Source organism: Symphalangus syndactylus, chromosome 1, assembly GCF_028878055.3.
Source record: "Symphalangus syndactylus isolate Jambi chromosome 1, NHGRI_mSymSyn1-v2.1_pri, whole genome shotgun sequence".
NCBI lineage: Eukaryota > Metazoa > Chordata > Mammalia > Primates > Hylobatidae > Symphalangus > Symphalangus syndactylus.
In genome coordinates, this window is record NC_072423.2 from 23,825,382 (window position 1) to 23,850,814 (window position 25,433).

General features: G+C 41.8%; 1 protein-coding gene and 1 non-coding gene across 2 annotated transcripts in view; one reads left to right on the top strand and one right to left on the bottom strand.

The window, feature by feature from the left end:
• The window catches only part of PHLPP1 (PH domain and leucine rich repeat protein phosphatase 1), a 262,022-nt gene extending 240,594 nt beyond the window's left edge, over window positions 1–21,428 (bottom strand). The window contains exon 1 of the mRNA XM_055297160.2: window positions 19,704–21,428. Coding sequence (XP_055153135.2) covers window positions 19,704–21,285 — 1,582 coding nt within the window. The 5' untranslated portion in view covers window positions 21,286–21,428. The remainder of the gene's footprint in view (window positions 1–19,703) is intronic.
• LOC129461164 (U6 spliceosomal RNA) lies at window positions 5,598–5,704 on the top strand. The gene has a single exon (XR_008650407.1). It is a non-coding gene; the product is annotated as a U6 spliceosomal RNA (small nuclear RNA).
• Window positions 21,429–25,433: the final 4,005 nt, after the last annotated feature.

Below are 25,433 nucleotides of genomic sequence, written 5' to 3' on the forward strand. Positions count from 1 at the left end.
AGGCATTTCAAGTTTTATTATTATTATTTATGTAAATGTCACCTCCCATTATATAGGAAAAACTCAACATTCAAAAGACATACATCCTAAGAGCTTCATAAATGTAATACATATTCTTTTTATACCTCCTCACTTCTGTCTGATAGCCATAGCTAAGTGCTAGCATTTATTTTGTATATGGATAAAAATAAATGGCTCCTAGAAGAAAACCAATAAATAATGTCTATATCACTTCCTGAGAGTTACCACACATACAGTAACCAGTAGAAAGTGACAAACCTCCACTGAGATTTGGAAGCTGGGTGGTGAGCCAGGCCCATTTACCAACTAAACAGATGGCTGCAGTCAGCTTAACGTGTATTACCATTTCAAACTCATGCCTCAGCAAAACCAGTCCTTCAATGTTAAATTGTAAATACCAAGAGCAGAGGACACACTTTCATTCATTATGTCGCCAACTCCTAAGTAGTGCCTGGTCCTCAAGGATCACTGAATTAATCAGTGATATCCGCTACACAATCTGTTGCTTCCTACTTTTATGAACTGATCCACAATTCTTCTATCACCCAACTGTAAACTTGTCATCTTGGAGCTTCTGTTGCCAAAAGAGCCAGTTAGCTACTGAGTCCCAGGATAATGTCCACATCAATCTCCTTTACTCCCTCCCACTGCCCTAGCTCAGGCCCTCAGTGTCTCGCCTGAACCACACGGTGGTTTCCCTCCTTCAACTTCTACTCTCTCCCACTCCCACCGTGCAGATGAAATTTCTGGGGATCTTGTTAAAATGCCGATTACACAGTAAGTCTGAGGTGGGGCCTGAGATTCTGCATTTCTAACAAGCTCCCAGAAGAGGCTGATGGTGCTGGTCCACAGACCACATTTCAAGAGGCCAAGGCTCAACACAATGCAGTCAACAAGCAGAGGCCAGCTAACCATCAATCAGGAATGGACAAGCAGAGGTTTCTATGCTAGGTAAGAAACTGTATTAGATGCTCTCTGCCCCCTTCCGGTGCAAAGATTCCAGGCCATCTCTGGGCTATCCATGAGGATCTCACCCATTTTATACCAGTGAAGCCTGGCAAAGCTATACTCTTAACAGATATTATTTCAATTATGGCATTTGTCAGGTTCCGATTTAGTAACTGTCTACAGACAACCCTGGTTTAGTCTATTCCAATATTACATACGTTTCTAAAAGATAAAGAAGATACTGTGCATGGGGTAAGTATAATTGTGCCTGTGATAGTACCCTAAAGATAAATGAACTCTACTACTTTCTTTTACCCATCAGGATTATCTGGAGGTTGATGCTACCTGGGTTAATCTGTCAGTTTCTTAAAACCAAGAGGGTGGTCAACTGGTTTTGTTGTTGTTGTTGTTTTCCTGGGGGGCTGGGAAGGGGAAGTATGCATATCTATAAAGGTAGGAAGTAATGACACCTTCCAATTCTAATGGCTACAAGCCAATTCAGGATATAAAATAAGCATTCCAACTATACTAACAAGACAATCCCTACTCTCAGAAATGAACTTTTGTGTGGTATCTTAAGAATGACATCCTCGGCCAGGCAGGGTAGCTCATGTCTACAATCCCAGCACTTTGGGAGGCCAAGACAGGCGGATTACTTGAACTAAGGAGTTTGAGATCAGCCTGGGCAACATGGCAAAACCTCGTCTCTACAAAAAATACAAAAATTACAATTAGCCAGATTACAAAAATACAAAAATTTAAAATGCCAAATTACAGGTGGCATGCACCTGTAGTCCCAGCCACTAGGGAGGCTGAGGTGTGAGGATCCTTGAGCATAGGAGGCAGAGGCTGCAGTGAGTGGAAATCACACCACTACACCCCCGTCTAAGCAACAGTACCAGATCCTGCCTCGAAAAAAAAAAAAAAGAATGACATCCTCTTAAGCAGTTCCAAGATATGTTTATAGAACTTTTTCTCATCACATATTCATTTTGTGAATTAAACACCAAGTCCCTCATATGACTTGGTTACAAAGCAAGGGATCATTGAGCTTCTGCTTTATAATCACAAGGGCCAATAACTATTCTCCTTCTGATTACATTGGTGCTAACATTTCTGTTAATATCCCCCATAAAAATCAGCCTGTCAAGTGTTGATATTGCTCTAATGAGTTAACTGAAGTCTCTGTAAAAATTTTCACAGAGGGCAAATAGGTGTTATTTAGTAATAGATGGTGGAAAATACCCACTGGCAGGTAATTAACCTGAATGTTGATTGGTTTGAATTAGAAGTATTTTATTTGGATTAGAAGCGTGACTTATTTTAGTCAGAAAGGCTGAAATAATTTTTTTTTGTTACCATGGTGTTTCTCATAATTATAAAACACAAAAAGCAAAAAGCAGCTCATTTTCCAGTGTTGTCATCCACATTACTACAAGACAATATTTCACAGAGCCACTGCCATCTACTCAAGATGAAAATAATTTATAATAGGTCATTAGTAAAGACAACTTGCCATGTGTGTAGTACAGGTTTTACAGCCATGGATAAAAGAGCTAATAAGTTGTTTTATGCTTATATGAACACTGAAAGATTTTGTTTCTTCCTAGCATAGACGAGAGGTTTTTTTAAAAAATTCCTTCTTCCATGAAGATCCAGAGAGGAGATACAGAGGTTTTTAAAAAATGCCCCTAGGTCATGACCAAATCATCATCTTCCAATTTTTACATGAATGTGGTGTACGTATGACACCAAACTAAAAAAAAGTACCTCCCTTCAGAAGATAAACAGCACTTCCCATCAACCTCATAAATCCATAGAAAAATAAAACCTCATAGGCCTTAAAAAAAAGAAATAAGAGAATGTCCCTCAGTGTACTCTAGGCTACTATCAGGCTTTATGCAACATCCAGCACATGCACATTTGCATTTTTTTGTTTTAAAAAATCAAAACGAATATTTGCTTAACCCAGAATTTAGATCCTCACAAACTATAATACAAATAGAGCCCAAAACGATTCAAGTGATAAAAAGGCCCAGATGCCTGAAAGTATTTGGTAAATGCTAAGGATTCAACTGGAACTATTAATCCTAAACTCAGTCAGACTGTATCTTGAACCAATAATTTGGAGTTGCTCCTAAAACAATTCAGGATCCCAGAACTGAAGCAACAGTCTACTCCTGGTCCTTCGAGGGCAACACAGTGGAGTTTGGAGGCTCTCTCTCCCCATTGCTGCTACTACATTAACCTGCGAATACTATGTCTCCATTAGAACACTTTTCACCTTTTTATTGTTAATGTTGGCTTGTTTCCACAAACATGCCCTCAAATTGGTAAAATTCAAGGGATCCTAGACAATTCACATTAATCATCTTTAATTCAAAGGATCACAATATAGTAAATAATCACAGTAATTACTGATTAAATGAATGTGTATAGGCATACCTCAGAGATAACTGCAAGTTCAGTTCCAGACCACTGTTATAGGGCGAATCTCACAATAACATCACATGAATTTTTTGGTTTCCTAGTGCATATGAAAAGTTATGTTTACACTGTATAGTCTATTAAGTTTGTAACAGCATTATGTATAAAGCACAATGCACATACCCTAATTTTAAAATACTGCTAAAAAGTACTAACAATGATCTGAGCCTCTGGCAAGTCATCATCGTTTTGCTGGTGAAGGGTCTAGCCTCAATGTTGATGGCTGCTGACTGATCCAGGTGGTTGCTGCTGCAGATTGGGGTGGCTGTGGCAATTTCTTAAAATAAGCCAATAAAGTTTGCTGCTCAATTAACTATTCCTTTCACAAAAGATTTCTCTTTGATAGCACTTTACTCACAGAACTTTTTTCAAAATTGGAGTCAATTCTCTCAAACCCTGCTGCTCCTTTATCAACTAAGTTTATGTAATGTTCTAAATTCTTTGTTGTCATTTCAACAATGTTCACAGCATCTTCACCAGGAGTAGATTCCTTCTCAAGAAACCACTTTCTTTGCTTGTCCATAAGAGGAAATTCCTCATCCATTCAAGTTTCATCATGAGATTACAGCAATTCAGTCTCATCTCCAGGCTCCACTTCTAATTGTAGTTCTTTTGCTATTTCCAACACATCTGCAGTTACTTCCTCCATGGAAGTCTGGAACTCCTCATTATCATCCATAAAGCAACTTCTTCTAAACCCATGTTAATGGAGGTTCTCCTCCCATGAATCACAAATGTTCTTAATGGCATCCAGAATGGTGAAACCTTTCCAAAAGGTTTTCAATTTATTTTGTCCAGATGTATCAAGGGAATTACTATCTATGGCAGCTATAGCCTTACAAAATGTCTTTCTTAAATAATAAGACCAGAAATTAAAAATTACTCCTTGATCCATGGAGTACAGAATGGATGTTGTGTTAGCAGGCATGAAAACAACATTAATCTCTATGTACATCTCCATCAGAGCTCTTGGATGACCAGGTACATTTTCAGTGGGCAGTAATATTTCGAAAGGAATCTTTTCTTTTTCTGAGCAGTAGGTCTCAACAATGGGCTTAAAATATTAAGTAAATAATGCTACAAACAGGTGTGCTGTAATCCAGCTTTGTTGTTCCACTCATAGAGCACAGGCAGAGCAGATTTAGCAGAATTCTTAGGGGCCCTAGGATTTTCAAAATGGTAAATGAGCATCTGCTTCAACTTAAAGTCACCAGCTGCATTAATTCCTAACAAGAGAGTCAGCCTATCCTTTGAAGGAAGCCAGGTACTGACTTCTCTCTAGCTATGAAAGTCCTAGATGGCATCTTCTGCCAATAGAAGGCTGCTTCATCCATCTACACTGAAAATCTGTCACTTGGTATAGCTGCCTTCATCAATGATCTTAGCGGGATCTTTCAGATAACTTGCTGCAGATTCTACATCAGGTTCTACATCATAACTTGTGCAGCTTCACCTTGCACCTTTGTATTATGGACACAGCTTACTTCCTTCAATCTCATGAATCAACCTCTGCTAGCTTCAAACTTCTCTTTTGAAACTTCCTCACCTTTCTCAGCCTTCAAAAAAGTAAAGAGAGTTAGGACCTTGCTCTGGATTAGGGTTTGGATTAAGTGAATGTTGTACCTGGTTTGATCTTCTATGTAGACCACTAAAACGTTCTCCATATCAGCAATAAGGTTGTTTTGCCTTCTTACGATTCATGTGTTCACTGGATTAGCACTTTTAATTTCCTTCAGTAACCTCTTTTGCATTTGCAACTTGGTTAACTGTTTGTGGCACAGGAGAACTAGCTTTTGGCCTTTCTCAGATTTCAACATGCCTTCCTTACAAAGCTTAATCATATTCAGCTTTTGATTTAATGTGAGAGACTTGTGACTCTTCCTTTCAATTGAACACTTAGGCCTTTATAGGGTTACTAACTGGCCCAATTTCAATACTGTTGTGTCTCAGGGAACAGGGAGGCCCCAGGAGAGGGAAAAAGATGGGGAAATAGCCAGCCGGTCAAGCAGTCAAAACACGCACTACTTTATCAAGCTTGCCATCTTACATGGGCGTGGTTTGTGACGCCCCAAAACAATTACAATAGTAACATCAAAAATCACTGATCACAGATCACCTTAACAGATATAACAATGAAAAGGGTGCTCACTTCGGCAGCATATATACTAATAGTGGAATGATACAGAGAAAATTAGCATGGTCCCTGTGCAAGGATGACATGCAAATTCATGAAACGTTCCATATTTTTTTTTAAATTATAAACAATGAAAAGTTTTGAAACATTGCAAGACTCACCAAAATATGACACAGAGACACAAAGTGAGCACATGCTGTTGGAAAAAACGTTGCCAACAGACTTGCTCAACACAGGGTTGCCACAAACCTTCAATTTGTAAGAAATGCAGTATCTGCAAAGCACAACAAAAGCAAGCACAATAAAACAAGGCATGCCTGTACAGTCTTCCATGTAACTGAGCATCAGTGCCCAACAACAGTAGATCCCATCTTCCTTAATGAGCCCTAATTAACTCTAATTAACATCTGTGGCAATTTACCATTGCTAAAAATAATAAAACCACATTACATTTGTATAACATCTCACAGTTTACAAAGCACTTCCACACACATCATCAAATCTGAATCTCACAAAGTTCTTCGAAACAGACTTTTCTTTTTTTTTTTTTTGAGACGAAGTTTTGCTCGTTGCCCAGGCTGGAGTGCAATGGCACGATCTTGGCTCACTGCAACCTCTGCCTCCCGTTTTCATGGGATTCTCCTGCCTCAGCCTCCCGAGTAGCTGGGATTATAGGCGCCCACTACCAGGCCTAGCTAGTTTTTTGTATTTTTAGTAGTGACAGGGTTTCACCATGTTAGCCAGACTGGTCTCGAACTCCTGACCTCAGGTGATCCACCTGCCTTGGCGTCCCAAAGTGCTGGTATTACAGGCATGAGCCACTGCACCTGGCCAAAAACAGATTTTTTTAAAATCATCTTTTTTTCTCTCTCTCTCTCTCTAATAAATGAGGCTGAAGGAGGTTAAGGGGTTTACTATATAGGTCTCACATCATGTAAAGAAGCACACAGACCAGAGAATGGCTCCAGTGCTCTTTCCACCCTAAGAAGGGGCAGCAACAGACATCCCAAAATGTGGAGGGATGGTATGTAAGAACTAGTACTGTTGTCATAGACACTTTCATTCATTATCTTACTTGATCCTCTCAACGACCTTGTGCAGCAGGTTAAGAAAGAACGCAGAAAAGCCGTGTCAGTGGCATAGCCAGAACGCAAGTCCAGGTGGTAACTAGTTTAAAGTCTATGCTTCACAAATGCTGATGTGCCCAAACTGACCACAGAAGCTCATTAGGGATAAGTTTTCCATATTCAGCAAATCAGTGGGGACACTTACCAGTTAACTCTGACGTCTGATGCCTGAACTTGAATTCTGGCTCTCTCTTGCTTACTGTACAAATCTAGACAAGTTACCAAACTGCTCTGTAACTCCATTTCTCTATCTGTAATACTGGGATGATAACATAACCTACCTCATAGGGTTGTTGTGAGAATTAAATTAATAGTTATAAAGCACTTAATATTTATAAAGCACTAAACAGCAATTAGCATATAGGGTGATAGAAATGTTTGCTAAATACCAAAATACTATATAATTTCTTGAACATTAGGCAGCAGGATACAATTATGCTGAAGCAGTTCAATTCTTTTGCACTTGCTTATTCAAATTTTTTAAAAATAACATCTGGTTTGTCATTGTGGAAGAAAGCACTGTTACATACAAATACCTAAATGTGGTGACCACAGTTTCATTTCATTTAGGTTTTTTTTTTAGACGAAGTCTCGCTCTGTCACCCAGGCTGGAGCGCAGTGGCATGATCTCAGCTCACTGCAACCTCCAGCCTCCCTGGTTCAAGCGATTCTCCTGCCTCGGCCTCCTGAGTAGCTGGGATTACAGCCGTGCACCACCATGCTTGGCTAATTTTTTGTATTTTTAGTAGGGACAGGGTCTCGAACTCCCGACCTCAAGTGATCTGCCGGCCTCAGCCTCCCAAAGCGCTGGGATTACAGGCGTGAGCCACCACGCCCAGCTTCATTTAGTATTTTACAGCAACAGGTCCGGAGATTTTCTCCTTAAGTGTTCATGTATTAAAAAGCCTGTAGCCAACTCCAGCAAAGGTGATTTGGAACTTCTGCAACACAACTAAAAGTCTACAGAAGAGAAACCTAGTTGTCCAACAGAATCTTATAAAGCCACAAACCCAACAGCAGTACCACTTGTGTCTTGTAGTCATTTATATAATAACTAAGAATTGGTCAATAGACCATGAAAGCCTGTTTACCAAAGATGGTAGACGTTCTAATTTGACTTTTCTATATTTGACATGTGTTCCTTTTCCCTCCCCCATTCCCACTAAAAAAACACTTCATTTTTTCTGGGAATTAACTGACTTAACAGCACTAACGTACCATAGGTACAAATAGAACACTGGTCGTAGGATCACAGAGTTCTGCTATCTCAAGTTAGAGCTATTTCAAATTATTATCCCTGTAATCAAGAACTGTCATCACTTCAAGACAACGCGTGGAACCCCCTTCTCAGGCTAGCCAAAAAAAAAACTCAAGGCACCACTGGCAGAGTCTACTAATTTCAATAGGCATGTTAGCCTTCCTTTTTTAAAATTAAAAGATAAACCAGGCCAGGAGCAGTGGCTCACGCCTGTAATCCCAGCACTTTGGGAGGCCGAGGTGGGCAGATCACGAGGTCAGGAGTTTGAGACCAGCCTGGCCAACATGGTGAAACCCCGTCTCTACTGAAAACACAAAAAGTAGCCAGGTGTAGTGCCGTGTGCCTGTAATCCCAGCTACACGGGAGGCTGAGGCAAGACAGGAGAATCACTTGAACCTGGGAGGCAGCAGTGAACCAAGATCACACCACTGCACTCCTGCCTGGGTGGCAGAGTGAGACACTGTCTCAAAAAAAAAAAAAGATAAAAATAAGCCATATGTGCTTCACAATGACCTTCAAGGGGTAGCCCCCAGAATTTCTCCAGAAGGTGAAAAAAGTTCAGTGAATCTGAACGGTATAAACAGCTGAGACTGCTGCCTAATGCAAAATAAATTAGTCAATGAGTTCAAATTCGGAAAACAGAAATCAATGCTTTATGTCACTTCTTTAAAAATTTTTTTTGAGACAGTCTTACTCCATCGCCCAGGCTGGAGTGCAGTGGCACCATCTCGGCTCACTACAATCTCTGCCTCCTGGGCTCAAGTGATTCTTCTGCCTCAGCCTCCCGAGTAGCTGAGATTACAGAGATGCACCACCACGCCTGGCTAATTTTTGTATTTTTAGTAGAGACAAGGTTTCACCATATTGGCCAGGCTGGTCTCAAGCTCCTGGCATCAGGTGATCTGCCCGCCTGCCTCAGCCTCCCAAAGTGCTAGAATTATAGGCGTGAGCCACCGCACCTGGCCTAAAAAAGTATCTCTAATACGTAAAGGGTGAAAAATACACACAGAAGCAATATTTTATATTCCAGCCCCCCTCCCCTTCCCATCCAATCCACTTAGAGATGAGACAGAATCCACAGGAAAGGAGTATCCTGATAAGTCCATATCCAGAAGCACATAAGCTGCCATCCTAAAAGTGACGATGGCATGGGAAATTGGGGCATCAAAAAGAAATGCAGTGGTAAGGCTAAAGAGCCTTCCCTTTCTCCCTACTGTCCCTCAACAAATCCTAATACCTACCCTAAACCTACATTACTCCATATTGTAGATTTTAATCCCCGGCCTGCCAGTTAAAACAAACAAGTAAAAATGGCATAAACTCTGGAGAAAAGTGTTTTTTTTTTTTTTTTTTTTTTGAGACAGGGTCTTGCTCTGTCACCCAGGCTGGAGTGCAGTGGCATGACCATGGCTCACTGCAGCCTCGAACCCCTGGACTCAACAAATCTTCCCACCTCAGCTTCCCAAGTTGCTAGGACTACAAGCATGCTACCATGCCCAGCTAATTTTTTTTTTATTATTATTTTGTAGAGAATGGGTCTCACTATGTTGCCGAGGCTGGTCTCGAACTCCTCAGCATAAATGATTCTCCTGCCTTGGCCTCCCAAAGTGTGGGAAATACAGGCATGTGACACATACCTGCCAAAAGGGGCATTTTAAATCAGTGAAGAAAGTTATTCAATTATTAATAACACAGTTATTCAATTAAAATGTGCGAACAATTTGTTATTTTTCCTTCCCTTTTTTTTTTTTTTTTTTTTTGAGACGGAGTCTCACTCTGTCACCCAGGTTGGAGTGCAATGGCTTAATCTCGGCTCACTGCAACCTTCACCTCCCAGGTTCAAGCGATTCTTCTGCCTCAGCCTCCCGAGTAGCTGGGATTACAGGTACCTGCCACCATGCCCAGCTAATTTTTGTATTTTTAGTAGAGATGGAGGTTGGTCTTGAACTCCTGACCTCAGGTGATCCACCCACCTCGGCCTCCCAAAGTGCTGGGATTACAGGTGTGAGCCACCGCACCCGGCCTCTCTTTCCTATCTTAAACGATGATACATCAAATTTTTATGCATAGAAAACTATAAAATACTGGCCAGGCATGGTGGGTCACGCCTGTAATCCCAGAACTTTGGGAGGCCGAGGCAGACGGATCACCTGAGCTCAGGAGTTCAAGACCAGCATGGCCAACATGGCAAAACCCCATCTCTACTAAAAATACAAAAGTTACCTGAGTGTGGTGGCGGGCGCCTGTAATCCCAGCTACTCGGGAGGCTGAGTCAGGAGAATCACTTGAACCCGGGAGGCAGAGGTTGTAAGTGAGCCGAGATCACACCACTGCACTCCAGCCTGGGCGACAGAGCAAGACTCCATCAAAAAAAAAAGAAGAGAAAAGAAAAGAAAAGGATAAAATACTACAAGTACTAGAAAATTTTTAAATCCTGGAGTAGAAGAGACATTCCTAAGCATGATACAGACCCTGAAAACCTAGAGGAAAAGACTGATATAAAAGTGAACAGATAAAGAAAATATTAGTGACTTAGTAAACAAAACTAGTTTCTCTATGTAACTCCCAAAGAAATTAGTAAGAAAAAGGCAAACATCCAACCAAAAAAAAAAAAAAAAAAAGCGCAAGAGCTATGAACAAGTCACAATGAGTTACTAATTATTGTTCAACAAAATTAACTGCAAATTTTTCTAAATTGAGATTTTTTTTTCCCCAGGATCAGTTACCCTACTCACCCCCCCCATCCATAAATACAACTACTACCTCTCATCATATCCTACCTCAACACTCAATGGAGAACATGCGTGTGTGTGTGTGTGTGTGTGTGTGTGTGTGTGTGTATATATACATACATATATATATTGTATGTGTGTGCATAAGGAAGAATAAGTTTGCCAATTATAGCAGTGTTTATACACGAGAGTTCCTTGTTACTTAAAACTGAATGTCAGCTGCACCCCAGCCATACCACCTCTCTAAGAGACCATCAAGAGAAATTTTTCCTCTGCTTCAGCATCTGGGGTACTCAATATGACAGATGCAATATATTTTTACCCTTGTGTACTTATGCATTTTTTTAAAAAGTTCCTTTACTCATTTAAAAATGAAGAGTAATCTTTGGGGAATTAATTGACTTAGTAGGCTAACTCTCATAGAAACGAAGCTAAAGCTTTTGCTTAAGATAAATAATTAAATTAAAATGAAATCTAGCATAAAAAGAAATCTGTCATACCCTAAAATTAGCTAGAAATATTTGTTTCCACAGTTCACAAACTATCTTTTTGCTAATGAGAGCAGGATATTTCTTTCTCTCTCCCTCTCTTTTTTTTAAGAGACAGAGAGAGAGAAAGTATTCAAAGCAATGGCATATTTCTGACAAAGACTTCCAAATCAGCACACAACAAAAGCCCAAAGATACTGAACAAGTTGTTTCAATTTTTTTATGTCACAGAAAGGTAGAACTGCGTACACGTACCTGAAAAATAAGCTAAGGTGCAATTAATTTTGACACATCTTTTTAAAAATAATTCAAAGAAGATAATGTTGAATCTTTTTAACACATATATATTTATTTATTTTATTTATTATTATTATTATTTTTTGAGACTGAGTTTTGCTCTGCCGCCCAGACGGGAATGCAGTGGCGCGATGTTGGCTCACCACAACCTCTGCCTCCCGGGTTCAAGCGATTCTCCTGCCCCAGCCTCCAGAGTAGCTGGAATTACAGGCGTGAGCCACTAGGCCCAGCTAATTTTTTGTATTTTTAGTAGAGACAGGGTTTCACCATGTTGGCCAGGCTGGTCTCGAACTCCTGACCTCAGGTGATCTGCCCAACTCAGCCTCCCAAAGTGCTGAGATTACAGGTGTGAGCCACCATGCACAGCCAACACACACATATTTAAAGGGAAATTTTTTTCAAAATTCATGCTTAAATTTTTCTCCCAAATTATTTTTTAATTCAATGATTTCTTTTTCTAACACTTTCATTCTTTTAACAATTTCACCTTCAAAGTACTGAATGAACTAAGAACACTGATTTTCTAACACTGTACCTCTTCTCTGCCAACTGTCAATAGTTCTATCATGCATCCCACAAAGGTAACATCACTGATGAAATCTAATTTCTCTCTCTGCAATTAAAATACCCACCTGTTCCATCATAAGTTCCTTTCTTACAATCTGTCAAAGTGATATGCAACCCCTCAAAGGCACTGATTAGAATGAAAAGAACTACAAAAAAACCTTGAATAGAGAAACCACTGTGTAAAGCACACAATTTCTTTAACTTTCATTTTTAATAGTATTAATATAAAGAACCACCAAAGACAGTAAGTATACAGATTCACAGTGTGGGAAAAAAAGAACACTGGACAGATCATCAAAATCCTAGGTGGTGGTCCTAACTCTGTAACTGACTTGACCAATGATTCTGGACCAGATACTTTACCTCACAGGTTTACTTTTCTCATCTATAAAAACACAGATGTTGGACTAAATTATCTCTACAACATCCTAAATTCTATTACCTATCCAAAGTAACAGTGCAAAAAATCCATTTTCATAAAATGTTTTTTCTCCTACTGACTCTAAGCACTGGTAGGCAAGCACACAGCTCACCATGAATAAAGCTAACTAGCCAGCACATTTTACACATTTGTATCCCTCTAATACAGTTATTAGAGTAAACTTGATGAACTAGACTATGAAGGCATCTTGCTAAGTTAATTTAAGAATTTAACTTAAAAGAGGATGTACTTCTTTATACTCATCTCTGGCATGCTGAATTCTACTTTAGGAGTAGGAATGACAGGGAACGGGGCAATCAAACATCGATTCTTGTCCTAATCTACACCAAAGAGGAGGTCTGCTTTGTTTGATTGGCAACCTCCACCTGACTTGTGTACATTAGGTCCAAGCCCATAAGAAAAGGCAGAGGATTTGACAGTTTTAAGCCCATAGCCATGTCTTACAGAACTTGAAACAACTACAATTTTCAAAGCCCTTCAAAAAAAACAGGCTCTCTAATGATGCCTCAGAATGTTACAAGTTGGAAGAGATCTTGGACTTGGTCTACTCCAACCCCATCGTTTTACAGATGAGGAAATCAAAGCCCAGGGTAGGTTAAAATGAATGCCCAAAGTCATGCCAAGTTTCCCAACTCTCAGACTACTTTCTCTAAAAAGCAGTACATTTTCTCTCACAGTGTGGGATAAAAGGAAAAAATTCTTTCCCAAAGTTCTGTTTTTGAAGAGGAGAGTTATACTTTGACCCAACCCCCACCCCCAACACACCAGCCAAGCTCTTGCTGTATTTAAAAACATGCCTGGTATTTGAAAAGAAAGCCCGAACACTCTAACACATTATTAACTGAGGCAGGTATATGAAAAGATTCATTCTCCACCTGCTCTTCCTCAGATGTCTGACTCAGAAGAAACAAAGAGCAACAAATACAAATCTCTTCCTGCTTAAACAGAATGTGAGAAAAAACCTTTAAAAAAATTACAACCAATTCAAATTCTAACTTCACTTTCTAATTAGATTTTTCACTCATTATTGAAATGGTCCAAAACCAAATATTTCAAATTTCATCAGTCTTCAACTGAATGCTTTCACAAACTAGAGGCAAGGCTAATTTACTTTTAGCCAAGCTCCAGTTAGAAAAAAATATGCCAAAATTCTGAATGTTTTTTGCTTGTGTTTTTCTAAAGTATTGATATCTCCAAAATCATACAATATATGCAACCTCCAAACAAAGTATTTTATGGAATTTTCATTGTTAACTTCTAGGTCACAAACTCAGAGGCCACTAGGCTTACACCTCCACAAGACACTTTATTGTTAAATGCATTTTACAATGCATAAAAATCTCAAATATAAAAAACACAACAGGGAAAAAAATTACTTCACTATGCATGTGGCATTACAGAATGGTTATGCCTTGTTTCATTTAACATACCAAAAAGTATATGAGGCCAAGTCATGTTAACACAACAAAACCATTCCAACTCTAAAATCAAAGAATAACAACACTTCATTAATCCAGTAACTGTTATTATGCTTGATAAAAAGCATAATATCACACAACTTCAAAGAGTTGCTATTTCACAGTTACCTAAATATACTAACTAACTACTTTTAATCAAAGTATCATTAAAGTCTATTCTTTCTAGGTACTTGAGTTTCAATTTATCAAAAGTTTCTGGAGTTGAAGTTTCATACAAATCCAGTCAGTCATACAGCCTTAGGTTATAAATATCTAATATATCTAACGAATTCATATGGTCGATTTTGTTTAATTGCATTATCTTTAGAAAGCCAAAGGTAAGTATAAAAAAGGGTTTGCCGTAGAATCACGGTGATGTCAGGCCAGATTCAAAACCCCTCATTACCAGTGTTCCACCAGATGCATGTGATTAAAGGGATGGAATGGTTTAGAAGGTGGAACTTTAAAGAAAAAAAAAAGACTTCATTTTCCCAGGCTGTTTTAGACATTTTGATAACATCTCTTTCTCTTTTTCAAAATGTCAGGCGTCTTTAAAGGAATCGTTTTTCTATTGAGCGGCTTCAGGATCTCTGGACTTTCATAGTACAATCAAACCCTTCTCCAGTCCAGATAGACTGAATTATGTTAAACCCTGGCACATAAAAAAATCATTAAATCTAAGATGCCTCATTTGACAGATGTCTCATTAAATTCACTGCAAAATTAAGTACGAGATGCCTTTGAAAAGTTGGGGGAAATCTGTTAACTCTAAGAAAACTTTCAGAGAGAGCTATTCTCTCAAAATCCAGAGTTCACTCACGTGAAATAGAAGATATTAATAGTATGTGGCACATCTAAAATCTCCTGCCATGGGAGAAATGCCGCTGTGTGTATGTGTGTTTAACACATCCCTGGGGACCCAAACAGGATGGAAGCTGAAAAATCAGGGCACACACCACCAGCTGCTTAACAAAATTCCACAAATTAAATTCAACAAATGTTAAACTAAAATGCCAAGGATTATACTAGGCTTGGATCACATACAATGTCAGTGAATGTTATGTTACCAGTAAATGAAAAGCTAAATTCAGGATTCTAAGAAGAGAATGAGAAACAACAAAAACATTTTACACTTAAAAAATAACTTATCTTTGTATATATCGAACATTTAAGGTGGGTGATTTGATAATCTTATAGCAACCAAAAGATAAAACTTTCAACCTAAAACTTTACACAAACTCATTTACACTCATCTCCTGCCCCTACAATTACTTCAATGAGTACAAAACACACGAATTTAGGAATAACTATGAAATTCAAGGAGAAGAACTTACTATCTCTAGCACTATATAACATATGAATTATAAAAATTATACAAGAGCACAGTAACATCAAGAAAGCATCATTAAAAGACAACTCAATTTTTTAATAACAGGTTTAGGCAAATAAGATATTTAATGAGAAATATTTTCAGTTACTTTGAAAGCCATGTTTTAAAGTAACCGAACTGTCACACATACACATGCACACACACACACACACACACACACACACACCCCTCAAAAGTTACCCACTTTTCAGGCGAAGTGTTAATTCTCTACTTCCCAATGAAGATTTACAGTTTAACAAATAGGTATGCTTGAATAAGAGAATAAAGAACTATTATGTAAACTTTAATTCATATCAACTTAAATCCAAGCATGACTATTTGCAACCAGGATATTTAGAACACTTCAGTACTCTTTCCATACTGTCTACTTATTTGTCCGTCTTGGTTCTTTACATTTTTAAAGGCACCATGATCAACAGAACCATCCACATTTCACAAGAAATACCACTTTGAACTAGAGGATAATATCACCTCATCACCAACAAAAACAGCATATTTTTGGAATGCTTTTAACCAAGAGAAAAATTCAAGTGTAAATTTAATTTAGCATCGATTCATGGAAAGTGATATGAAGTCAGATCTCTCTGTGCATCAGTTTCTCCATCTGAAAAGAGGATTGCCACTGACTCCTCCTTAACACTGTTTTTGAAAGGGCAAACGAAATAATTTATGTAAAAACCCTTTAAGATGTTTGAAGATAATAAAAACCAATGTATTGTAGATGTTATCAAGCCATAGTAGTGAAGGGCAGCATGTACTTTACAACAAAAACAAACAAATATAAAACAAATAAATATAAAATATAAATATGTTATAATATATAATTACAAAATATAGATATAAAATATAAATAAAAAATAAATATACAATATAAATATAAAAATGTAAAATACTTAAAAAAAAATTTAAACCCTCTGTACTGAAAATTAAAGGGACTGTTCAAGCACACACTGGTGTCACACGTTCAAACCGCGTTACTCAATACCGCTGTTAAGTATAGTAATAAGAACCTGCTTGTCAATATTATAGTTTAATGCTGAACCACCTCTCCCCTCTTAGTTTGCATGTAGGAAACCACATAAGGTTTGATCATTCCCAGAAGAGAAAAGAAAGAAAATATGAGAGGGATAAAAAGATTGTTCCCGCGAAATCCCAAGGAGTCACACACAAAAATACCTTGTCCAAGATTCACTAGGTACAGTGAATGTGCACTTTATTCTGTCAACACCCTTTGTCGTTATTAAAATTCGAACAGAAATTGCTAGACTACTCAGATCTAAGTGCTGGGAGAAAAGTCAAAAAATATAAAAAGATATAGTTTAATGTTGCCCTACATCAATGACAAAGGCTCCCCACAGAGTCTAAAACAAAAGCTCATTCATGTTTAGGAGTCCATAACTTACGTCGGGCAACCTTAAGTTCTTGAATTTTTTAACCTATAGTTACTCTCTTTCAGGCAAAATTTAAGATGTCTGATTTTAAAAGGATATTAAATACTTAAGTAACTTCAGATAAAGCTAATTAAATTTTCCCATATCTTAAGTCAGCTAAGAGAATGGTGGCCTGGTAGATGCTATAACAATTTTCAAACTAAGTTTTCATTAACAACTCTGTAATTAGATAGTACCTTTATCCAAGGCCTTCTCGTTCATTAAAGACTTTCATTTTACTTTACCCAGATAAATATTTAAATATTCAAAGCAACCACAAATGGCTTTCAAAGCCTCTAAAAAACAACCCTAGTCAGGTTATAAATACTAAAATTGAACAGAAAGGTGATCTTCAAGAGAGTAGACCCTCAAGACAGTAGATAAACTCAATTTAAATGCAGAAAAATATTCAAAACAATTTGAAAGCAACTTCCTAGCTATCCTTAACCCCAACTATATGTACAAAACAACATGCAGCAATAAATTTAAAAATAAGTTATATATAAAATTACCAATGGGGTACAGAATTTTCAAAAACCCGTAAAAGATGTCATCTAAAACAAACATTAATTATCCTCTTCCCACAGAAAAAAACTACTACCAAAATGTAACTCAGTCCTGTTGAGGTGTTCTATATTCTGTTGGAACACAGAGATCATTTCTAGGAATCACTTCCAGCCTGGTGCAAACCTTCACTATATGTGAAGTCCTGACAATGTTTCCATAAGTGAGATTACGCTTTTGTTCATCAGTAACTGAACTTCTTTGTAAAAATTCAAGTGGATTCACCATACACTAAATTTTGTTATATGGCAAATGAATAACAGCAGAGGTGTCTGGTATATTAACGTAGGCTTAAAATAAGCTCAACTTTGCTTAAAAGCCAAAATAAGCAATTAGACAACTTTGCAACAATCAGGCATTTTTCTTCTAGGACACCTGTACACTGGCTTCATGTTCAAGAATAGAGTGGATGCTTTGTGTGGCATCCCCACACATCTGAGTATATGTAAGCATATACTCAGAGGCATACATGCATTTATGCTGTGCATATAGAAATAAGGCAGTAAGTGCAGAATGAGGTAACAATTACTGCTTTTCATAAAGTACAAAACAAAAAGATTAAAAGATCATGCCAAACATTTAAGATTTAACCAGGAAAGACTTGTCATTTTAATATTGAGGTGAAGTTTTGAGGAAAAAAAAGGAAGTGCTTATTACCCATTAGAATATTTTAGACACTCTTGAAGAGAATCAAAGGGAAACAAAGATTCAAATTTCATAACTGTGACACCCAAAACCTTTCCATGGACACTTATCACAATGGATATATCCAATCATAAGCAAACTCTTTCCATATAAAATTTGTTCAAACTCTACTTAATACATCCCTTGTTTTTATATACAGTTCCTTCCATGTAGTTAAAGGGCACCTATTTTTAATGCTTTTGTAAAATAACAATATTTTACAAATTACATTAATTAAAGGAGAAAAGAATACAGTTGTTGATCTTACATAAAAAATCACCTATTTCCTGGACCATAAACTTTAAAAGCCATGTCATCGAGTTGACAAATTGTCTTCAGATACTGCAAATGCTACTGTATTACGATTTGGTTTTCTTGACCAGGGAAAAGATTCATCAGAGATCCACTTAAATTTCAGAAAAACTTCCAAGAACTTTAAAGGGCATCTCTCTCACCAGGAATCCTGTCAGTCTTGCATATTTCAATGTGGGAGTAAAGATGTAAAGATTTCTTCATGCAAACTAATTAAACTGCCACTCGGACACACAAGCTGGACCAAAAGACATTAAATTGTAAAGAATGGCTACAAATTAATGGAGCTACAAGTATGATTATTTTTCCACCACCACCTACAACCTAAAGTTAGCGAAGATTTAACACTCCTGATTTAATTTTGCTATGAGAACTTTATTTTAAATAAAATTCCTTATCACTGAGAACATAATTATTCAAACCAGAGGAGGAAAGGGATATAAACTACTTAGAAAACTCAAATACAATATCCAGCATCTATAGCTCATGAATTTAGTACTAGCCAAATCTTTAGCCAAAAGAGAAACATTACATGGGTCACCCCTAGACAAGAATTTGATAATGTACTGAAACAAGACGGGGGAAGATTTTAGGACATAGCTGAAGAAATAGCAACCACTTAAATCCTTCTTGTGAACCTTCCTGCAAGGCGTATTGCAGTGGTCAGTTCTGACCATAAATTTAGGCTGGAAGAAATGAGAGGAACAGGAAAAATCATTTTTTTAATGCAAGACAAACTTGCAGACGAAACAGATATCGAGCAAAAAAAGCGCTGGGGAAAAGTATCATTTAAAAAGGGACCCTTTTGTCAGATTTCTAATGAGGGATCCGTGGGTAATTTATGAGTGTGGCAGAGCTGAATAAACAAAGGCAGCAGTTGACAAGTCAGGAGCTCCCGGTGGCACACACAGCTAGAACGCTGAACTGGACAGTCAAATGCAGGCAAAAGTGTTCTAGAGCATTTTTGTTGTTATTTCTTCTGTCCGTCTTATGCTCACGTGACAGTTTACCTGAAATCCCAAACAGCCTGAAACCCAACACGCCCCTGAGGAAGCACCTTTATGGTTAAAGGTGCTCTTGCCGCTTTCAGGGGGATCTGCTTCCTGTACTACTTCCTGGAGATTCAACCACCTCTTTCACATTGCTTTCCAACCTCTGAGCCCTCAAGATTGATAAAACGTGCAGATTTAAAGATTGCTCAATTTAGTACTACACAGACTGTATGAAAAAGCTGTAAAGTTTAAGACAAAGACTCACCAGGACCCGCACTTACTCTTGGGTTGGGCAAACTGACAAGCAATTTGAATCACTCCTCGGTCCTCGACAGCTTTTGCAACCACCCATCAGGGCAGGTGACTTCCTTACCTGCATAGAAACGGATGAGGCAGCCAATCTCCGAGTCCATGCCTTCCTCCTGCACCCTCCACAGCTCCCCAAATCCCAGTTGGAAGAGGTAGTCATTTTGGATCTGCAATGGCTTCTCCTCCGCCTCCAAGCGCCGGGTGGTCTCTCCGTGGAGCTGCACGTACAGAGTGGGCGGCGCGGGCGGCGGAGGCGCTTTCTCCGCGGTCACCCCGCTCCTCCTGGGGGTCGACTGGAGGCCTCCCGGGGCCACGGCTGCCGCCGCCTTCTCCTCGCACGACCCCTCGCGGACGGCCCCGCCCGGGTTGTCAATGGCCCTCGGGGCTTTCCGCTGCGGCCGAGGCGAGGAGGCCGTCTGGGGAGGCGGGAGGGGCTGCGCGGGGTGGCCGGGACGGCGGGGCTGGCCTGGGACCCCCGTCGGGGCCGAGGCTGTGTCGGCCTCGAGCTCTTCCGACGACGACGAGGAGCCGCCGCCGCTGCTGTAGGGGTCCAGCCGGTCAGACACGCTCTCGGCGCTGGGACTAAGGCTGAAGCTCTCGGTGTCGGAGGCCACAGGCCGTGAGGCGCGGGGCGAAGAGGCAGGACCCCCAACGAACGGCTCGCAGGGGCTGGAGTCCGAGGGCGCTGGGCTGGAGCGGTGCGACCACCCACCCGGGCCGCAGGCGGGCAGGGGTAGGTCGGCGGGGGGCGCACGCGAAGGACCCCCGACGGCACCCGGCGCGCTCCTCGCGGGCGGTGCCTCCGAGTCCCGCGGCTCCGGGGGCGCGAGCCGGGGGCCGGCCTCGGGGGGCGGCTCAGCGGGCTCCCAGGCGGTGGCGGCTCCGGCCCCCTGGCCCAGCACCTTCACCACGCCGCCGCCTTTGTGGCCCAGCTGCAGCAGGCGGGCGGCCACCTCGCCGGCCGTGGTGTCCAGTGTGCAGAGCACCGGGCGCAGGTAGGTCGAGGCCATGTGGCGGTCGAAGACGTGTACGCAGCCGCGCTGGAGCTCGTGCCTCACCCAGTCCCGGTCCGACGGCTGCAGCTGCAGCGTCTGCCGGTGCTTCAGGAGCAGCGTCTTCCTGTCCAGGCTCCGGGTGCACAGCGACGCCGAGGCCGAGCAGGAGGCGGGGAGGCCGGCAGCGCCGGGGGAGTGCGAGGCAGCAACGGCCGAGGACGACGACGACGACGACGAGGCGGCCGCGGCGGCCGCGGACAGATTCCTCTTCAGCCGCCCTCTCCTCAGCATGAGGGAGTTGGCGCCGCCGCCGGCCCCGGGTACGGGGGCAGCCCCGCCGGCAATGGGCTGGGGCGCCCCGCGCCGCCTCCTGCGCCCGGCACCCCCTGCTCTGCCCGGCAGCGGCCCCGGCGGCGCCTCGCCCGGGGCCTCTTCCCGCGCCCCGCCGCCGCTGCCGTTCCCGCCGCTCGGGGCCGCCGGGGTCAGCGCGGGCTCCGGACTCCGGCCGCCCCCGGCCGCCGCCGCCAGAGCCGCCGCGGCCGCCGCCGCTGCTGCTGCGGCTGCCGCAGCGGCGGCCGCCGGAGCCGAAGCTCGGTCCTCCTTGCCGGGCTCGGGGAGTCGCTGCGCCGTGGCCGCGGCGGCGGGCTCCATTGCACTGGGGCTTCGCGTTTCCCCCCCAGCTCCGGAGGCAGCGGGCGGAGAGGGAGGCGATGAGGCGGAGGTGGGAGACGGCGGCGGCGCGCGGAGAAGGGAGAAGCCAATGGCGTTCTGAGCGGCCGTTCCAGGGGATTATGTGGCGATTCGGAGCATTCCGTCGGTGTCCCAGTGTTCCATCCCGCGCGCCCGCCTCGCCGCCACCGCCCCCCCGACACACGCCCTCCCTGCCCCAGTCTCGGGCTCCCCAGCGCCGGCCCCGCCCGCTCCCCCCGCCTCAACCCGGCGAACCAGCCGCGGATCTGGGCTCATTGAATATTAATCACGCCCCGGGAGCGGGAAGGCGGGAGGCCGGCAGGGCTGGAGGGCCGCGTGTGCCTCATGAATATTCATCGCCGGCATGACGGCATTCCAGGGAGGAGTGGGGAGAGCCGGGGGATGGCCGGAGGCGGAGCTTCAGGGTAAACAAACGTGACGCGTGCGTACGAGGGCGGGGTGGGGGGCAGTTTCCCGGGAGGTTCCTGAGCCGGCCTCGGAGAGGGCGGTGAAGACAGAGGCGCGCGGTACACCTTGGGAGTTGTGGTTCTCTTAGGGGGACCGGCAATCCTGAGGGAAACACGGTGGACTACAAGTCCCAGCGGTCCTTTGGTTCTGGTCCTCCTGGCCGCCAGCAGCTGGCCATGGCCAGTGAGTATTGTGCCCTCTGCCGTTGAACTCTGTGCCAGAGTTCTTAATGAACACGAATGCTCATGTTCATTAACTTGTATTTTACCCGCACTCCAGCTTGCCAGTTGACTTTTATTTTCCCTACTAATTAAAGGTGAGGGCTTTCAGGGACTCTAAACAGTACGAAGGTCCCAGGTCCTGGTCCTCACCTGCGCCCATTGTATAAGATAGAGATACACACCTGTCACACCACAGCATCACTGGCAGTCTGAGGGGGCCAATCTCACTTTTTCAAGACCCAGGAAGACAGGCAGTGTCTGGGAATTCTAAGTGAGGCTGTCGTTGAATGTGCTTGTTCGAAGGCATAACCGTAAGCCTGTCCTCTCCCTCTCCTGTATCTGAAAAGGAAAATAGCAAAGGACTGAGGTTTCATTGTTTCCCATTGATCTTGAACTGAAGTAGTTTAATGACACGGAAAGCACTGGAAAGTAGAAGAAACATTAGAATGGAGTATGAGATGGGCTTTTTCCATGTGTTCTCTCTTAACGTCTTCTCTGTTTTTTTTTCTTTCATCTTCAGGAAAAAAAAATAGTTTCTACTGCTACCATGTTTAGTCGTGATCTGAACAGTTGTTATTTTTCGTCAGTTGAATCAATGTTGTAAGCTGGACTAGGGCAGTTTACTATTTAAAAGAATTTTGTACACCTTTTTAATTGAATTACCATTCCCCCAATTGCTTTGTAATTCGGGATTTTTTCTTTTCTTTTCTTTTTTCTTTTTTTTCTTTCTTCTTTTTTTTTGTTTTTGTTTTTTTTTGTTGTTGTTGTTGTTGTTTGCCACAGAGTGGGTCTGTCGCCCAGGCTGGAGTGCAGTAGCGCCATCTGGGCTCACTGCAACCTCCGCCTCTCGGGCCCAGGTGATTTTCCCACCTCATCCTCCGAGTAGCTGGGACTATAGGGCGTGCCACCACGCCGGGCTCATTTTTTGTATTGTTTTGTAGTGGGGGTGGGGAGTCCCTTCATGCTGCCCGGCAGGTCTCAAGCGATCTGCCCCCCTCAGCCTCCCAAAGTGCTGAGATTACAGTCGTGAACCACCGCGCCAGGCGCTAAATCTGGATTTTCACATGTGAAACTTTTAAACAGTTTTAAACCACATACTATCCAGGACCTGTTTTAACCTCAATAAAGTGACTAAACTTGCAGATGAAGAGCGAAGAGGGTTGGAGAGAGAGACCAACTGGAACTTACAGCAAGGAAAGTCCTGCTTAGGTTATCACAGTTTCATTGAACAAGAATGAAGAAGCTATGGAGATAAAAATAAATATTTCTCAATGATTTTTTACATTCCTGATGATTTTCTATATTTTCATTTAAAGTTTCACCCCTTAGCCTCATGAATCTATTAATGATACGTATTTTATTTAAATTCAATCAACAGCAACATATGAAAAATTAAGGAGATTCCAAGTTCTCCCAAGAGTGATAACATTTTCAAGTCAATTAATTTAACAGATAATTACAAACATTTATTATGTACCAGTCACCGTGTTACAGCAGTTGAATAAATCGCACACTGTCCTTGCCTTCATAGAGTTTACAGGTTAGAAAGAACAACATTCAAAAAATGCGACGGAAGTACAGAAAGGGGAAATACAAGGTGCCAAGGAAATAGACATAAAACAAGGGGAACTAACCTAGTCTAAGAAGTCAGGCAATAGAGACCAAAGTTTGAATGAAATATATTGGAGTCAATGAAAATGTGCATTTGTTGAAGGATCAGTCTCTGAAAGAAAGGAAAGAACCAAAGAGGTAATTATATTGAGATAAATTTCAACTACACTGATCTATATTGTGCCTTCAGTAGCCCCGACACAAACTATTTGTTCTAGAAATTGAAAGAATAGTCTTTTAATTTAGGCATCCTTTAATACAATTTAAAAAACAAGGCACATGTTAAATTTCAGTACTAAAACATGGAATTTGTATACCTCTTTATATTCCTTAGTTGATTTCCTACAAACTCCTTTATATTTATTTATTTATTTTATTTTTATTTTTTCTTTTTTTTTAGACAGAGTTTCGCTCTGTCGCCCGGGCTGGAGTGCAGTGGTGCCATCTCGGCTCAATGCAACCTCTGCCTCCCAGGTTCAAGCGATTCTCCTGCCTCAACCGCCCGAGTAGCTGGGATTACAGACGCACACTACCACATCCGGCTAATTTTTGTATTTTTAGTAGAGACAGGGTTTCGCCATGTTGGCTAGGCTGGTCTTGAACCCCTGACTTCAGGTGATCCATATGCCTCGGCCTCCCAAAGTGCTAGGGTTACAAATGAGAGCCACCACAGCCAGCATGTTTGTTTGTTTGTTTGTTTAGATGGAGTTTCACTCTTGTTGCCCAAGCTGGAGTGCAATGGTGCCATCTCAGCTCAGTGCAACCTCTGCCTCCGGGGTTTAAGCGATTCTCCTGCCTCAGCCTCCTGAGTAGCTGGGACTACTGGCACATACCGCCACGCTCAGCTTACTTTTTAATTTTTTTGTAGAGATGGGGTTTCACCATATTGCCCAGGCTGGTCTCAAACTTCTGACCTCAAGTGATCTACCTGCCTCGGCCTCCCAAAGGGCTGGGATTACAAGCGTGAACCACCACACCTAACCCAGAATGTTTCTTCTAATCATAAATTCTGTCGCCATTGCTCCTTCTCTAAGAAATTACAATACCACATTGAATCTACCTTTGGTTCCTATTATTTAACATTACACAATCACCGCGACTCTGCCTGTTTATTCTCTAGCAATTTTGTTTAATCTTTGAAGGTATTTATAACGAAAACACCTTTTTCAAGGGGAAAAAATTTGTACAAAAAACATTGCTCAGGCTGGGCGCAGTGGCTTACGCCTGTAATCCCAGCATTTTGGGAGGCCAAGGCGGGCGGATCACCTGAGGCCAGGAGTTCGAGACCAGCCTGGCCAACATGGCGAAACCCTGCGTCTACTGAAAATACAAAAAAATAGCAGGGCGTGGTGGCGGGAGCCTGTAATTTCTCCGTCACTCAGGAGGCGGAGGATTCAGTGAGCCGCGATTGCGCCATTGCACTCCTCCAGCCTGAGCAACAAGAGAGAAATTCTGTCTCAAAAAAAAAATAAAGACATTGCTCAGAGGATTTAGTATCCAAATAATGGGGAAAGGGGGACTGGAGAGCCATCATACACTCCTGGCAGATAGGGACTTGGTACCAGGGGTACCTAATACTAAGTGGTGTCGGGAGGAGGCAGGAAACGAACAGGATGAATACTGTTACAGTATCTCAGCATAGCAAAGAAGGAAATAACATTCCTACCTCATTAAAACAGTGGTGGGGACCTAAAATACAATTTTCCTGGATTTCATGCATAGAGTCCATAATCTGAAGATGACATATTCCATTGTATGCAGAATAATGTAAATCAGAGCTAAGGGGAGAGCAAAAGGGCCGGGGTCCAC